General features: G+C 53.2%; 4 protein-coding genes across 4 annotated transcripts; 2 read left to right on the top strand and 2 right to left on the bottom strand.

The window, feature by feature from the left end:
- Nucleotides 1-119: 119 nt before the first annotated feature.
- On the top strand, nucleotides 120-1,941 carry A1O7_06690 (MFS transporter, SHS family, lactate transporter; the record flags this gene model as incomplete). Its single annotated transcript, XM_007760691.1, has 6 exons — nucleotides 120-266; nucleotides 318-437; nucleotides 490-682; nucleotides 732-859; nucleotides 906-1,201; nucleotides 1,254-1,941. The coding sequence occupies 6 exons, from the start codon at nucleotides 120-122 to the stop codon at nucleotides 1,939-1,941; spliced, it is 1,572 nt and encodes a 523-aa protein (XP_007758881.1).
- A 110-nt stretch (nucleotides 1,942-2,051) lies between these two features.
- A1O7_06689 (uncharacterized protein) lies at nucleotides 2,052-2,688 on the bottom strand (the record flags this gene model as incomplete). Its single annotated transcript, XM_007760690.1, has 2 exons — nucleotides 2,052-2,556; nucleotides 2,639-2,688. The coding sequence occupies 2 exons, from the start codon at nucleotides 2,686-2,688 to the stop codon at nucleotides 2,052-2,054; spliced, it is 555 nt and encodes a 184-aa protein (XP_007758880.1).
- A 1,283-nt stretch (nucleotides 2,689-3,971) lies between these two features.
- On the top strand, nucleotides 3,972-7,793 carry A1O7_06688 (uncharacterized protein; the record flags this gene model as incomplete). The annotated part of the gene is made up of 1 exon (XM_007760689.1): nucleotides 3,972-7,793. The coding sequence occupies one exon, from the start codon at nucleotides 3,972-3,974 to the stop codon at nucleotides 7,791-7,793; it is 3,822 nt and encodes a 1,273-aa protein (XP_007758879.1).
- A 1,395-nt stretch (nucleotides 7,794-9,188) lies between these two features.
- A1O7_06687 (uncharacterized protein) lies at nucleotides 9,189-9,527 on the bottom strand (the record flags this gene model as incomplete). The annotated part of the gene is made up of 1 exon (XM_007760688.1): nucleotides 9,189-9,527. The coding sequence occupies one exon, from the start codon at nucleotides 9,525-9,527 to the stop codon at nucleotides 9,189-9,191; it is 339 nt and encodes a 112-aa protein (XP_007758878.1).
- Nucleotides 9,528-16,707: the final 7,180 nt, after the last annotated feature.

Below are 16,707 nucleotides of genomic sequence, written 5' to 3'. Positions count from 1 at the left end.
GGTTGCGTTGACTATATCTTAGCCAGAGGCGCTTCGTGGTGGGAGCATGTAGTCTCTTCTCGCAGATCCGTGCTTCGAGGTCTACTTTCCTTCCTCGACTACAAGCAACAACCCTCAAAATGCGTAATTATATGGCAGCAGGGTGGTTCTACTCACCCAGACAAATAGCGCGTTATCTCCTAACCAGACCAACAAGCCTAAAACCGCCCAGGTCGCACGTACGAAATCCGTACACAATCCTTAAGGAACTGGACAAGCATCAATGGGTTTGTGGAGGTTCACCAGGCTGGGCGCTCTCGAACACTGACCTCTCACAGCTCATGTTTCTGGCTGGCTTCTTGGGCTGGACTTGGGATGCCTTCGACTTCTTCACAGTGTCGCTGACCATTACTGAGATCGCGGCGGACTTCAACGTTGAGAACTCGGCAGTCTCTTGGGTGTGTTAAGCCCATCATGCCTAGCATCGTTTCGAAGGCTGATTTGCAATAGGGTCTCACCGTTACGCTGATGCTCCGCTCCGTTGGCGCCTTGATATTTGGGACCCTATCCGATCGTTATGGCCGGAAATTCCCAATGATTTTCAACCTGGCGCTGTTCATTATTTTGGAGCTGGCGTCAGGATTTTGCAACACTTTACCACAGTTTCTGGGTGTTAGAGCGTTGTACGGCATCGCCATGGGCGGTAAGTTGACATCTGAACGACAAAAACTGTCCCGTAACGTTTGTACCAGGTCTGTTTGGTCCGGCAGCGGCGACGGCCCTCGAAGATCTTCCATATGATGCTCGTGGTCTGCTATCGGGCTTATTTCAGCAAGGCTACGCGGCTGGTTACCTCCTGGCCTCCGTCTTCTATCGTGCAGTAAGTCCGACCTTGTTGTTCCCGTACGATGATTGACTCTGGTCAGCTCGTGCCTACGACATCCCACGGATGGCGCTCGCTCTTTTGGTTCGGAGCTGCGCCTCCGGTCTTCATCATCGCCTTTCGGTGGTGGCTGCCGGAGACGAATACCTTCCTAGTCATGAGGGCTGAGAGAGAAGCTCAGCTCATCGCTGACAAGGAACGTGGCGGGCACTCCACCATTAGGGCTGCTGGATATAAGGCGTGGCTCAGAGATTCCTGGATTGCCATCAAGCTGAATTGGGTGCTCTTTGTCTACATGGTCATCTTGATGACAGGTTTCAACTCCTGCAGTCATGGAAGGTTGGTCTCAACACACGCACGCCATTGCTTCTGTATGCTAATTGTGCTAAAGCCAAGATTTCTACCCAACGTTCCTCAAGAACCAAGTGCTCCTGGGCCCTACCGATGTGACTGTGATTAGTGTCGTCGGGCAGATAGGCGCATTGATCGGCGGCACCACTCTTGGCTATGTCAGCACATTCTTTGGCCGGAGACTGACAATGCTTATGGCGTGCGTCTGCGGAGGTGCCCTGGTTCCCGCCTACATCATTCCACGCAACATGAGCTTGGTGGCCTCTGCATTCTTCCTGCAGTTCATGGTCGGGGGGGTCTGGGGCCCAATCCCGATCCACCTGATGGAGTTGGCGCCGGAGGCCCTCCGCACCACCGCCGTTGGACTTACATATCAGCTCGGTAACCTCGCGTCGTCGGCGTCTGCGACAATTCAAGCTGTAATCGGCGAGGACTACCCGCTCCCACCCCACAACGGAGTCAAACGGTTTGACTATGGCAAGGTTATTGGTATTTTCATGGGTGCGGTCTGGGCCTATCAGCTCCTCTTCCTGTTTCTGGGTCCTGAAATGAGTGAGAGTGAAAGGGCAGAGTATGCGAAACAAGCGAATGAGCTGGAGAGTCTTCGTAAATCAGGACATCACCTGAAAGACATTGGGATTGAAAGGGTCAAGACTAGGCAAGCAGAGCAGGAAATGGCTCCTGGCTTCGTTGACAAGAGTGCAGGTGAGCATGTGGAGAAGGCTTGAACCTGGACAAGACGGAGCGTGCACCTCATATAGACCGAAGCTGGACAAGCCAGAGCGTGAACCTCAAGAAAGGTTGAGGCTGGGTTTGTTTGATCTCATGCAGATTTCTCTCAGGACAATCGATCGCCTAGATAGAAACCGTACCACAGCATAGCGACCCATCCCATGAGGTTTACCAACGAAGAAGCCCCGTGCAAATACTCGAATTTCTTGTTCAGCAGTTGCATCTCCTGGCTGTGTGGGCCGGGCTCGTAGCTCTTCTTGCCATCCCTAGTCTCCTGGTGTTTCCTCTCCCGCATGCATTGTGTCGTTGCAGGTCCCAAGTATACAACGTTGAGAAGCCCGCTTATCAGCATTGTTGCAAGAGGGGTCAAGACATGGAGTCTGTTCTCTGCGTCAAGGACGCCTGACAAGCTCCCCGGCCGCGTCGAGATAGCTGTCCGCTCCGCAGGAAAGGTCAACGCTAGTACGAGTGGCAACGCAGTCTGCATGGTGAAGTATATCGGGAACGTCGCTTGTTGTAGAGTCGCGAACTGCGGTCTCGGGAGGGCCTTGAAGGCCACAATGCCTCCGACGAAGCTCTGGAATGTCGTCGTGCCGAGGAGGATGCCATAGCTAGGCGAGTGTCAGATCATCTTCGGCTACTGACACTGCGAGTGGCAGGATAGACATTCTGGTGTTACGGGTGCAAGCTTACGAGATGATATGGTAGGGTGCTGGTGACCAGAGGATCGATCCCTCCGACATTTTGAGGCTTCGGCTCGGTTGTACAGACCACGAGAGTGAGATGGTACCTTGCAGTTTCCGTGGTGATCTCAGGAGCAAAAGGACGGAGTTGGAGTTGGAGTTACTGTGTAGAGCATTGACGACGACAATCGATGAGATCACCAGCCCAACTTCAGCCGCTAAATTTAAGCTCAAGCTCTTCGGCTATGCTTGGGCTCCACCATCAGATGCCTTGTTAATCAGCATTCTCATGCTTAATATGGCCGACCTTCAAGCACTCAATATACTCCGTAAAGACTGTATACTCCGGGCTGCGGCTGCCCATCGCCCATCACACCCGGCGTGAGCGGCCACATCAACTCCACAATATCTATTGAGCGTGAGCATGAACCTGTTTGTCAAGTCAAGGTTTACAACCATATGTTGGTATCGGAGGGCTAGGAGCCGCCCTGATCAGTTGGCCTCCGATATCTACGCTTCCTCGATTTCCCGGCTGGCAGTTGTCCAATCCATGTCACTTCCCAGATGCCGTAAAATGTAGAATATATTTGTCGTGATTGACAGGCGTCCAATGTCAGGAGCGGCTCGTCTTCTGTGGTATATAATGATATCTGGCTGAGTCAGAGCCAAGATTCAGGTTCCCTGCTGTTGCTCCAGCAATAAGAAATGGCTACGTGTTGGGACGTTGGAGCGCGTAATCTGTTGCGAGTTTGACAATCAGCGCATCTGATTCTCACCATGGAACGAAGGCGAGGAGTCTGCAATGTCCAGGCTCTAGAGCAGTGTAGCTGAAGACTTCTATTCGCCCCATGTTGGACTTTCGATGGCAGAGAACAGGAGGGCGTCGTGAGGTGTCCGGAGTTGGGGTGGTCTGTGAGACGAAAGCATGGTATCACGGGAGGCTCAACTTCTATTCGAGTAGTCTTTATTAGCAGGCATAATGCAGCTGCTCGCAAGATTTGGTCCAGAGACAACCCACACCTCTTCGACTGCTGCTCATACTTTCCTTAATGATGCTAAGACTGAAAAACAGTTGCGCATGGTTGTCTATTGCGCAAGTTGTTGGCGGTGTATTGCGTACGGAGTACCTCGGTAGCATTCGTGTCGAGATGAAGTAAGGCTGAAAGGAAGTAAAATCCTTGGCGTTTGTATTGAGCGCGACTTTTGTACCAGTCGCGTTGCAGCCAACATCGAAGACTCACCCAGCAACAATTCGGCCCGACACTGTCATGAAGTCTATCGCCCCAGCATCCTCACGCCCGAATGACTTGTGACCTGATGCGATCCAGACATCGCTCTCCAAAATGCTCTCTCTCTACACTGAGACCGCCTTCCAGGTGACACCTGCCACCACGGCGTCAGTGGTGAACCTCCAAATCCCGAGAGCAAACGGATCCTATGACAAGTCCAAATTCTCTTCGAAGGAACCAGTCGACAGCAAAACCTTCAGCAAAGACGAGCAGACATATTCAGCTCACATCCTCGCCTCTCAGAGCTCCATCTATTTCCGCGAGTCCAAAAGCTACCCGAGGACGTTTTACTGGAAAGTGGTGGACAATGGAAAAGTCTTGGAGGTGCAATGCGCAGACTTTGCCAGGAGCGAAGGCGACACCAAAGAAGCTTACATGACTCTTCGATTCGAGTTTCAGGATCAGATTGCACCTTGTGGTGTCACATTTGCAGATCTTGAAAACAGCGCCGAAATACACGCCTTTGTCTGCACCGTCAAAAACGAGATCTTCAACCTCTGCATACCCACAAATGCATTCCGCCACGTTCGGATACTTCAGGAGGAGAGTCTGACTCAATGGTGCCAGCCTATGGAAAGCTCAACCCTGAGCATTGATACCGTACACCGCATCTACGCTAGCAGTCCGCTGGATGTCTTCATATCGTTTGCAAGCGGGAGAATACAGAGGCTGAGGCGCGGGTCTGTCCAAGAGGATTGGGTACAGACCAACTATGACGACCGGTCATGGGGCGCATCCATTCGGGGACTGGTCGGCCGCGGAGTACACATGGTCGAATATGGCTCGACACAACTGGACCCGAGAACCGCTCAGGCCATGGCCTTATCAAGGACTGAGGATGGTGATTTGCTCTTCACTGTGTGCCTCAACCACACGTTAAGGATCTGGGACTTGGAGCAGGGTAAAATTCTGGCTACGAAGGACTTGCTCGGCTTGGCAAGAGATGCCAACGACAGAACGCACCTCAACCCAGCAGAGGACGCACTGATACAGCTGTCCAAGGAGAAGCCCTCACAAAAATATCCTACTGTGTTGACCTTCAGCTCTCGAAAAGGGGGCCAGTTCAAATTCTGGGACATTGAAGAAAGTTCTACAAATTCCCTCTCTATTTACGATAAGTATCCGACAGTGACACTGAGTCCTCCAGACCCAGATGAGACAGGGAATACCGTCTGGTCGATGATCGGTTTCAAGCTCGACCCAGGGGCTGAATTCAAGTCTGCTCAACTGTGGGTGCTTTGGCGGAATCACAACTATCACCAGCTCTACAACTGTCAACTTGAATTCGGTAGCATTGCAAGCTCGTGGGAAGAGTCTAACTGGGTCAAGTGCAATCCTTCAGCATCGGCAAAGAGCCAACCCCCAGAGCTGGTCAAAGGCGGCCAGGAGGATGCAGCTTCAAAGTGGCTGGATTTCTTGTTCCACCCAGGACGATATTCGGAAGCGGGTCTCGAGACAGCATTGTCCTTGTTCGAGCAAGCTACCGCTGTGAAACCAACAAGCTCATATAAATCTGCGCCGTTACGCCAACGATTATGCTCAACCGTCGCAGCAAATGTCTCCCTGCGGAAATACGGAGAGTCAGATATGGACTTCGACCGATTCGGGATCGACACCGATGCCCAGTGGCGCAATTTCTACAGGATTGCGGAAAACGTCAACCAAAGCAGGAACGCCCCTCTTGCACTGGCCTATGACGCCTTCAGTGAGATGGTGTGGATCGCTTTGGCGGACAAATGCTGCGCTGTAAGGGAATGCAGCAAAATGGAGTTGCTCCAGCAAAACAGCATCGCCGACGTAAAAAGCCTCGAAGAGACTGCCGCGCGAAAATGGCCTCATCGGAAGGTCAGCGCAGAAGACGGAGAACCGTTTGTCGAACTTGCTGTGCTGATTGCCGCGGCTCGGAGATTTCGCGAAGCATTTCCTCCAGATCTTGCTGAAGAGCTTACACTTGCGATTACAGAGGATCTGTCGATTGGCGGCGAACAAATTACTCCTGCTCGACTTTTGCATATCTATGATAGTGTCGGATTTGGTGACGCCGTGTCGAACGATGTGTTCGAAAGACTAGAATCCGATCTTGCGTCCTTTGGGGGCATCTCTGGTCTCAATAACGAAGTATTCCTGGGAGTGTTGGAGTTGCTCGTCTTTAAGAGCAAGAGGTCGAAGAGTGCTCTACGAAACACTTTGTTTGGGAGCCTACTTCTGTCAGCCGGCGTACGTGACTTTCTGTCAGCGCAGCGACGGCTCCTCATGGACCTTCTAGCCCTAGCAATTTTCGTCGAGGGCGAACTGAGCCAGGAGGAGGGCAAATCCGCAGTGTTCGATGCCGCTGAACTGTACGATCAGATCGCTCCTCTTCTACGCCTCTGCGAACGTAATCTCTGGTTGGCATCGCACTCGCGATTGGTGCCCCTGGAGATCCTTGGCACGGATGGACATCCCAACGCTACCCGTCGACAGGCAAATGTGACCTCTGAAGACAAGAGATCAGTGTCAATATTCGAGGATGCATTGAGCAAAGCAGTTCGGCCACAACCTGCCGTCGACAAGCCGTTAATGTATCTCATCACAGACCAAGTCTCGGAGATCGATGACTGGGCTTCCGGCAAAGACACTCTTGATCCCGAAGAAGCCCCTGTCTTCCTGCAGTGTGATCTCCTCAAGCAGGGAGAGCTCGATTTGGCGACGGACTTTTTGAGATATCAGCCTTCAACGTCCTGGTCGAGTTATGTCAAAGGACGATTGATGGTCTCTAAGGGAGAATATGACGTGGCTGCATACTACTTTCGTAAGGCGTCGTATGGTCTTGCATGCGGCAAGGCGGTCGGCAATCTCGTGGCACTGTCGGCAGGGCTGCTTTCGACGATTGAGGCTGAATGCTTCAATAATGGCATTCCCATGTACCTGGTTCATGTCATGGCCCTCTTTGAAACTGCCAAGGCGTACAATGAAGCAGCTCAATTCGCACACCAAGCTCTTGAAGCACTACAGCGTGGGCAGAAGGAACCGGTATCCAACTTCCGAGCCGAAGTGCTTTCCCGGTTATTCAATGCAGAGCTCAAACAGTCGAGATACGAAAAGGCCTATGCCGCTCTCGTCCAGCTACCGGATCCCACGCTGCAGCGGATCTCGGTCACCGTCCTCGTCGACGCCATCTTAAACTCCAACATCTCTATTTCAGGACCTGACGGCGCAGTCCGCACATTGCAGTCTCTGCCATGGGCCATGTATCCGCATTTGGCACGCCACTTGGATCAACACCTGGTTTCCCTGTCGAAACAACAATCCACGCCTTCCGTCGGGGCCCTGGGCGACAAGAGATTAGACTACTCATCCATGATGCACGCCATTCGTCTTTCGCAACAAGACTATCGGGGTGCGGTGACGGTCCTGTATGATCGGCTCAAGACGATCCGGAGATCGGGCCGAGCCAGACACGATCCCCGCGGCACGGCGCTACGGCACGTCCTGCTTGCCCTGATCAATCTGATGGCTTGTGTGGCGCCAGAGGAAGCGTACATCATCGTGGACATTGATGAGCACAAAACCGCGGAGACCCCCGACGTGAATGGCGAAGACGATGCAGCAAATACCAGCAACGAAAGCGATGATTTGCAGATGAAGAAGCGTCGCCGCGTGGTCGTCACGCTCGGTGACCTAAGGAAGGAATACCAAGCCGTGCTGGACAAATGCAGCCGTATCGAACGTGGAGACTTCGATTTTGACGTTGATGGTGAAGAAGACGACGATGACGAGGACGGCGAGGACTCAATGGCAGATCGAAGTCAATCAAGATTGGATCTGTCCAAGGTTTCGTCGAGAAATGGGAATGGGAATGGGAATGGGACTGGAGGCGACACGATGGAGTTTTAAAAGGTCGCAGCTGCTTCAGCCGCATGTCCCAGAGAACCTTTGAGCTGTTTCTTCCACGCGACGCCTTGTAGTGCAAGCGCTATGTAACCATCATCAGGTAGGCAGCAAGGTGTTCAGGGCATAGCTAGCAGGAAAAGCTACGACGGGATTCTGTAAGCTAAGTGGACAGGGGCAATGTCACAATGCCACAATAAAAGCTGGAAGTACGGTCTGGTTGAGTGTTCTGCCGTTGTCGAGTCAAAAGTCCTCGCTGAGAACGATTCCGACGGATGTCCGTTTCACGCGTCTGGGCCCTTGTGATCAATGATCTACAAAGGGTAGCATGTCCTAGCAGTGAAACGGCCGGGCGCCACACTTGGCACGCTTGTGGACAACCTGCTTTCGTCTCCTCTCGTCTCGATTCTCCTCACGAACAGGGCTCTTGCCAAGCGGTGTCGGTGTCGTACAGCACACGTAGATCATCGCTCGAGAGACCCGTATGAGGTATTCGGATGATCATTGTAGGCTCAGCAGCCACTACTAAGTCTAGGTAGGAGAATCGTCTCATTGTCTTGTCTATATACGGTATCTGCAGAGCACAGAACAGTGGTTGTCCTCGAGATGTGGTGCGCCATGGCATGGCATGGCATGGTATCATATCATATCATAAAAATCATATCACCGTCGATTGCTGTGTGGTGAATGCAATTGCACAACTTGCTGGGAATCCAATGTAATCAGACCAATCCGAAAGGGTATTTTGCGATGGGTCGTGTCTGTTGCACTGGAGCGCCTTTGCCAACTGTGAATAAGGAAGGAAATTCATTGATGTCGTGGTCGTAATCCGAACGCTGCCCGGTTTCGTGTAGCAGTGCTTGCCAGGTTTTCGGCCTGGACCATGATGGCTGTTGATGTGGGGTACGGTTGAAAGCAGTTCCTGCTGTCGTGAGGGGTTTGTCGTGGAAAGAAAAATTAAGACTCGCTGGGGGATGCATGCGTTCGCAGCAATGCGGTATGCGAGCTATGAGATGCTAGGCGATCCGACGCGACAGGTGTGTGGACGGCAAAGCATCTCGGTGTCGGGTCAACTCGGCGTCAGAGTGCGGTCTGAGTTATTCAAATGGCCTACTGGAGCCTGGTAGGCGGCCGTGGTAAGTCGTACACGTACTAAGCGTTCCGCATACTGAAGACTGCTCTGTTCGTCGTGCGGTGTCTATCAAGGGAGAGAAAGCGTTGTGTAATGTGAGACATCGCTTGCAGACGTGAGACAAGAACGTCGATATCGCGTGACAGCAGGGACACCGAGTCCGGTGCTAATGGTTTGTGGGGTAGCTCTGGCCGCGTACTGTAGGTGGTGGTGGTGGTGGTATGTCGGCTCCGGCTTCGTATCGAGCGTGGGGGAGGGCGAGCTCGTACTCATGCACTGGGTGCTGCGTAATGGATGTTGGTGCAAGGATAACCTCTGGCGACGACCTGATACGCCGATGATGTCGAGAGTGATGCTGATTCCTCTGTGGGACCGGACTCCTTGGCTGCCGCAGCGGCAGTCAGACGGGGCCGCATTGTGGAGGGTTCGTTGAAGAAATCATCATCTCGGGGGGCCGTGGAGGAGAATCCTGTGCTGAAGAGCAGACGCATTAGATCTTTGATCATGTTCGCGGTTGCGCAGATAGGCAGGGACAAGTCGGGCACAGCTAAGTAGGGGAAGGGCACAGGGGAGAAATACAAGACAAATCCAAGCAGGTATGCTGCCATTATTTATCCCAGCTATGGCATTCCAAGACGTATGGGTATGTGGCAATTGTGGGGTTGTCTACCTCGCCTGCTGCGCCCAGTCCACAGGGCTGGGTGACGATGATCGCTGCCAAACCCTGCCGAGGCTTCGCGTACACCGTAGGCTGGTTTGGTGATGTGCGGATTTGAGTTATGGGGTGTGCGACGATGCTGGGAATCAAGCTTCCGAGCCGCGTCACGTCGCCTCAGAAAGACGGGGCAGCCAGGGGGAGCTCTGTTGGCACAAGTGTCGACGTGGTCCGAAAATCAAGGTGGTTGGGAGCGAAATCGACTGTTGCGTGATACTGTTTGTACATCTGCAACCGCACTGAGGAACCGGATATATCTTATATAGCGAGTACTCATTACCATAAGAGGTGCCTGGGACACCTGTCCGCGTGCTAATGTAGGAGGTGACAGGAGATGTAAGCCACGGCCCTGGATAGCCATGGAGGCTCATGGCCCGATCCATCTGTGCTTATGTTCCGTCCAGTGCGTCTGTACGAGATACGGACCATGTGGCGAGTCATCAGATGTGCAGGTACAGTACAATGTACGGAGTATGGGTGCTCGTATGCGCTGGATAGATACTGTATCTCGCACAGTAGGCTCTCCGGGGCTTGCAATCTCCACGAATGCGAGGCTCGTGGCATTGCCTAGACTGGCCTAGGCTGGCGAGCCCCAAGCCATCAGACATGATGGCACCATAGGCGTCGAGGATTGCTCATATTTGCGGTCTGCGCGGCGTCCGCTGGCTAGCTGAGCAGCAATGACGTTGGCGAATGAGAACAGCGGCCGTACCAATAGACTGGCCATGTTTCGCATCGGCTAGGCAAGCAACCTTTCTTGTTACTTTTTGTCTATCTCCAGGGACAAAAGGCTCCAACAGCTGCGTGGTCCGGAACGTGTCGCTCCTTCACGTACACAGTACTGTTGACGCGCCTTTAAGGGTCCAATGTGGCTGCGGCTGGATTTGACCCATACACCATCCCGAGGACACATGGTCACCCCGATTTGGAACGTATTTTCGCCGTCCTTCCTCTGGTATCGAGTCTCCTCGCTCGGGCATCTGTCGGGATGCCGCCGCGGAAGTGTCGACCCTGGGGCCGCAGCGGGCTCAATCCCGTCGAAGCTCTGCAGGGTCACGAATGATGACATGTGAAATGGTCATCATTGCCATATTTACTGACACAAGGGGTCAGCACAATTATTCCCAAGGCCGGAAGTCGACACGCTCCTCGTACAGACTTACGAGTACTCCCCAAGCAGACAGACGCGGTCCAGCGATGAACGGTACGAAAGCGCCTGCACAGTCAGCCATCGGACTGACCGCGTCATCTTCCCATTGATCTGGCCTGAACTCGTCAGCGTCCTCCCCAAAGATATCGCATCGATGGTGCATTGCACAAATATTGAAACGCCACCTTTGGCTCAAGTTGGAACCAACAATGGGTCTTTGCCGTCGACGCCGCCCCCTTCTGGAAGCCATGTGTGGGTCTTAGCTGTACACCCATCCAGGGGCACTACGGGAAAGATTCGCATCGTCCCTTTCAAGACCTGGCGCAGATATGCGAGGAGCTGTGATGGCCGCCACAGTCAGGGTCTTCCCCCTGGAGGACGGGCCTTGATCAAGCCACGAAGCTTAACCGTACCGTGGAGATCTAGCCGATGCATACAGCACCCACGCGGCGAATGAGGCTGAAGTGTCCCAACTCACCCACAGGAGGGCGAGGAGCTGATCTCTGAGCACGTCATCCGTCAGCGGGAGCGTGGTCCATGCTCATCGGGAATGCATCAACGATGTACTGCCTTCTTTGCCGCCCCCTGACTTGGTCAGCTCCGGTTCCTGCGACTGTCCACTTTTCTCAGGTACCGATCTGCGAAAAGCTTGATGATTCTGCAGGATTTCCGAAGCCGAAGAGAGTCGCGGGGCCAGTCGTGGCCAGTAGACGTTGATAACCAGTCCTCTCTGTCTCAGCATGTGATAGGCGTCGTTCGCAGCCTCTGGGAACTCTGCTGCGCTTCTTTCGCCCTGTTGACCTGACCACTCGTCCGACTGAAGAGCAAGGAGTCGGTCCTCCGACGAAATATTGCCTTGGTCGCAAGTCCGTGCTGAGTTTGAGCAGAAGTTCCGAAATTCTAGTGGCCTTGTGATACCAGGGCATTTTGGTGAGTCGACCAAGCAAATGCTGGACATGAAATTCCAGTTGGAGGAAATCATGGCCGGTTTTCCTGTTCAAATGCAGTCTTGCTGTCGGGTGCCAGTCAGCATGTCCGGGATAGAGGGTAACACTTTAAGAGCCGACCTGAACACGGTGCGGCATTTGACCCATGCCTGATCGTCTACATAGTAATCCGAGAATGCCATGTCCGACGAGCGGACGAAAGTTGGCAGCACGGTCTTCTCCAATCTCATATTCTAGGGGCACGCATGAGCATCTGCCTGTCCGTGAGAGGCAGGGGCCGAACGCTCTTTCGAAGCGAGCCTTGCACACAGCCTCAACGTTGGCGCGTGTCTGGTCAGAGAAACGTATTGTCTGGGTACTTGTTGCGTGTAGGTGTGTCCGTACTTCTCGACTTCTAGGAGCACGAATGCCGGGAGACGGCCTGCTCAGCCTGTCTTGATGGTTGGGAACATTCTGAAATTGGGGTGAGCAGGGACCGGCAGTCAAGTTGATCAGGCACTTACTTATTGAGACCCAAGGATGGCCACCATAAATTGGGTAGATGCTTTTGTGGCGGCTGGCAACTGTAGCTGGCAGCGAAAGCTGTTGAATCCTGTAAATCTTGAAGGTCAGCGAGACGCGGGTGTTGTTGCCTGTCATCAGATCCCACGCATCGGCACGCGAGTCGGCCTCCCATCCATACCCTTCATCTGTTCCGCTGCGCGATACGAGTCCATACGAACAAGAGAGCGAGGAAGAAAAGGAATGCACCCAAGGTGCCCATTGTGGTAGGCCCGCCTTCCCCTTCCTGTGCCTGCCATGTGAGGTGGGCACGCTCACGGTCACAAGCAGCATACATACTAGGCAGTCATACCAGAGGGACTGGTCCTCACATAGGCAATCAGACATGCTTCAGACGATGGATGGTGTGCTCGCAGGAGACGACCGTGCCCGGAGACCCTCAAGACCAAGAGCCAGAAACTTCTATCAGGTTCGTCTTTGAGGTTCTACTTGGCACGCTGAGGCTCGCATCGATCGTCAGCCTTCTTCCGGAGATACGATTCGTAAATAACACCGTACGAGGTAGGAAGGAACGAAAATCCAAACGTGGCCTCCCAAAATGTGGCGTAGCCTGTGAGGCCCGGAAAGTGCGACTTTCATTGGTTTTAGGTCCGTGACACGTCGAGCAATGGAGAGGTCTGTCGGTGCGCAGTCGTCAGGTGCGGCTTGAAAACTCATGTATCGCACTGTCGACATTTTGACATCGGCAGCACCAGGGAAGCAGGTTGTTCATATAAAATACTGTAGAGTTCTTCGATGACGGGCTGTCTATTGTCTCAAACATCGCAGCATCCGCCTGTTCCTGTGAGTCGACCGCATTTCCCACCTTGTCGCGGCTACTGTTCTGCAGATGTAGATTGGCTAGCCATCCTCCTACTTTCGATGGAACGGAATCAGTCCAGACCTTGATCAAAGATACAACGCCTCAGTAGGACAAAACACATAGACGCTCATTGCAGAATACCTCCAGCATGACCTAACGACAGCTGCCAGATATTCCTCGCTTCTTGATCGCTATCAGCTGCTTATCCATATCTGTGGCCATCATTGCCCACCCGTCATCCATCAAAGCTGATTCGGTCTGCATCGTGTTGTCTCCGGCCCCAGAGGTGGCGATATACGTTCGTGAAGGCGGCCGTGAGTGTCGAGAGACCATCATTGATGATGGTCAACTTGTTGTATGGTGCCAAGAGGTTCACATTCTCGTCGACCACCTTGCTTGTCTGATGTCCTGCAACGTATCCTTTCAGCAAATCTCGCGCTGTGCCGTCGCTCCTATGGGTGAGTCTAAGGCCGTCAGCCTCTATCGGATGATCGGGCATCTCGAGAATGACAAAGGTCCGCACCAAATGGTTTCCGATACCACGCGATGAACATACCCAGCGTGCAATGGCCGAAAGACAGAGTGGTGATCGCCAGTGACGTGGATTCCAGCTGCTAGATCGTTCGGGCTACCATCTGAGAGGCCGGCCACCCGGCTTGCATGATAGCCAGAAACTTGACCAGAGAGTCGGACTTGCTTCGGTCGTTGATCTCGAACGGTGCTGTCTTGAGAAGGTCAATGTACTTTCGCTGGAACAGGTAGTTGATGTACTTGGCGGTGATAATATGCACTGCTCCGGTCTCGAAGACGGAAACCGCTCATATTGGCGTAGGATGCGTGTCGCACCATCCATCCTTCATAACTCCCTCTTCTTGCGTTGTTCGATCGTCTCGGATCGCCACAGCTTTGGCCGCGTCATCTCTGTCTTTGACCTGGCAGTCGTCGACTCGAAGTAGGTTCCAATGTGATTGGTTTCTGGGCTCACGCCCTGCTTCGGCTGCAAGACTTCCAACTCCCATATCATGTCTTTGGTCCTGTTCAGCAGTGATATCTCTCATCTCCCGCCAACAAGCGCGAGCAAACGATCACCCTCCGGCAGCCAGCAGTAAGCGGATCACGGGAACCATGCCGCATTTACCAAACTACGGTAGATTAGCGAAACGCATCAAGGATGACACGGAAGAGGTACCTTATGGGATCCTTCCTACCCGTGGCCTGAGCGTGGTATCGGTGGTACGCAGAGCTGGTACGTTCAGGTACACTGCTGTCCAGGCACAAACGAAAACAGTGAAGAGGCAGGACCAGATGATATCCATGGTTCCCTCCAGGGTTGAGGGGATCCTACCACGAAGGAAAGTCTGCGGCGCCATTCTCTTCGTGTTGAGCACACTCATGCTTAGGAGAAATATGATGAGCGTGACCGCGTGAGTCTTCATTGTCTCTTTCCGAGCGTTTGAGACATCCGCAGTGGAAAACCTTGACGTCCAGCTTGGTATAATAGCTCCAATATCTTGAATCCTTTGGTGTGGGACTCTGCCGTCCATCTTCGAACCGCTTTCGTCTCCACTGAAGAGGGCCACCCCTTCGTCTGGAACAGGAGCAGTCGATACCAGCTGTCGGTATCTCAACATTTGGCACAACGCTTGGTTTGTGGCAGCCACGCCCAGCCCGTTTTCAAATTAGCTCCGAAGATATTCAGTCCCATACCGATGAGATCTGACTTGACTCAGCTTTTCCAAGTGCTCGCCTGCTTCGAAAAGACTTGCATCATAGTCCGTCTCCGTTCCAGCTGACAGGCCTGAACCAAGCATTATCGGGTGCAGCGGTGGGATGTTCGTAATCATCTTCGACAAGCTTGAGCAGGCAGTGTTCGCCGAAGTGTGTTGTTTCATCCCCATCATTGACAGACTCGGGTTCTGATTTTGGAGGCTGTAGGCCGCCCTCGTTTGTATGTGTTCAATGTTCGAGCGCTCGGCTTGGTCATCTCGGCACCGTGCAAAGGCAGCGTGGGACTCACAGGGTGGTTAACTCGGAATGCGCAGCTCGAGATCAAGGCCCTTCTTCGGTCACACTACGACACATGCTTGCAACAACATGGCAGGGAGCGAATCCAAACCTAGGCATGCGTACAATTGCCTACCGTTGACCTAACGTCGAACAACAGAAAGATTTCATAGTGGTTTTGAGCATCCGCCTAGCATCTCAGGACCTCGAAGCAGACACTATGCCTGAATCTTGACACTACAAGATCATTCTGAGACCGTCCCAATCACTTATCTCTGAAATCAAGATCGGCTTGAGATCATCGAAGGGTTGATTTAGGGGAAAGGCACATCCGGTTGGCCACAGAGTGAGTTGGTGAAGCATGCATTATGCGTGGAAAGCACCCGATTCGATGGCCCGTACATGGGGCCAGCAAGGTTGCCGTCGCTACGATGTGCTCCTGCTCGATTCGAGAGTCAAGCTTGACCGAAGGGATCGTGTTGTCGGGCACAAGATGCAATTCGAATTTGATCAGAGAACATTCCCAGGGGCACGACGGCGGCCACAGAGAAGTATCGGTGTGGGCGTAGCCTTTACCTCTGCGAGCTTAGTGAAGGCCTAACGTGGGAGATGCGGAAATTGACTGGCCGCAGTGCAGATGGAACTGGCTCCAATCACTGTCATGCTGATGTCAGGGATGTGCGGCACGCCGCATGGAAAATCATTTCGGTCACGCTCGAAGATGAACGGATGCTAGAGCTCCCTCCACTTGTACCTGTGTTTAGGGCCAATGTCCCGATTACTGTAAGTCTTTGGCGAGAGCATCTCTTGATACTGCGCGACATAACCAAAGCCTACTGAACAGAATGGACTTGGGCGTGTCCTCCCCAGACTCAATCCATGAGAGTGAGGACTGTACTCCGTACTCTGTGAAGCCTCTCGCAAGCCACCCGCACACGCCTCGAGGGCGGCCACAAAGCCCAACCAAGCCCACCGGCTGATCCTTTGACGCTGTTCAGAGATCAGTGGGGGTCAACAGAGGTCCATGATTGCACAGATGAGCCACAGCCGCGAGATTCATCCTCACTAGCGCCGCTAAGGCGAGTGCTTGACCCTGGCTAGCCACCGCCAAAGGGGAAGCCTAGGGAAGCCTAGTGAAGCCTAAACGCGCCTGAGGATCCCGCGAACTGGGATCAAGTTCCGTGACCCCGAGCCCGGCATCAAGGCTTGGCACCATCTGCCCTTCTCGGTGACTTCGAGATGCGTCCCCTTTGTGACAGACCGTTTGCTTTCAGCAGCTTTTGCAATGCACTGAGGAAACAACACAAACTTCGGTCGACCTCCTTGTCACTCGTTTCTTCCAACTACAGTCATTCTTTTGAATCCATAATCCTAGTCGTTCTTTCAACCACACTCCTTTTGCTGCTGTGTGGACTGGTCCACGCCCTTGATTCCGTGCACAGTCTGGACCGAACACCGGCCACCACACACGAGCTCGTTGACAGCTCTGCCCTCGACACACTCTACGCTCCGAACTTTCCTCCGAAATGCCCTGTTAAAAGTAACCTGTCCTCCACATCTCGTCGTCATCACCAGGCAGGACATCTGCAACATCGTTCACTTTCATGTC

This window comes from Cladophialophora yegresii (genome assembly GCF_000585515.1).
Source record: "Cladophialophora yegresii CBS 114405 chromosome Unknown aczIN-supercont1.4, whole genome shotgun sequence".
Classification (NCBI taxonomy): domain Eukaryota; kingdom Fungi; phylum Ascomycota; class Eurotiomycetes; order Chaetothyriales; family Herpotrichiellaceae; genus Cladophialophora; species Cladophialophora yegresii.
Note: the sequence above shows the minus strand (reverse complement) of the source record. Positions and strands in the feature narration are given on the sequence as shown.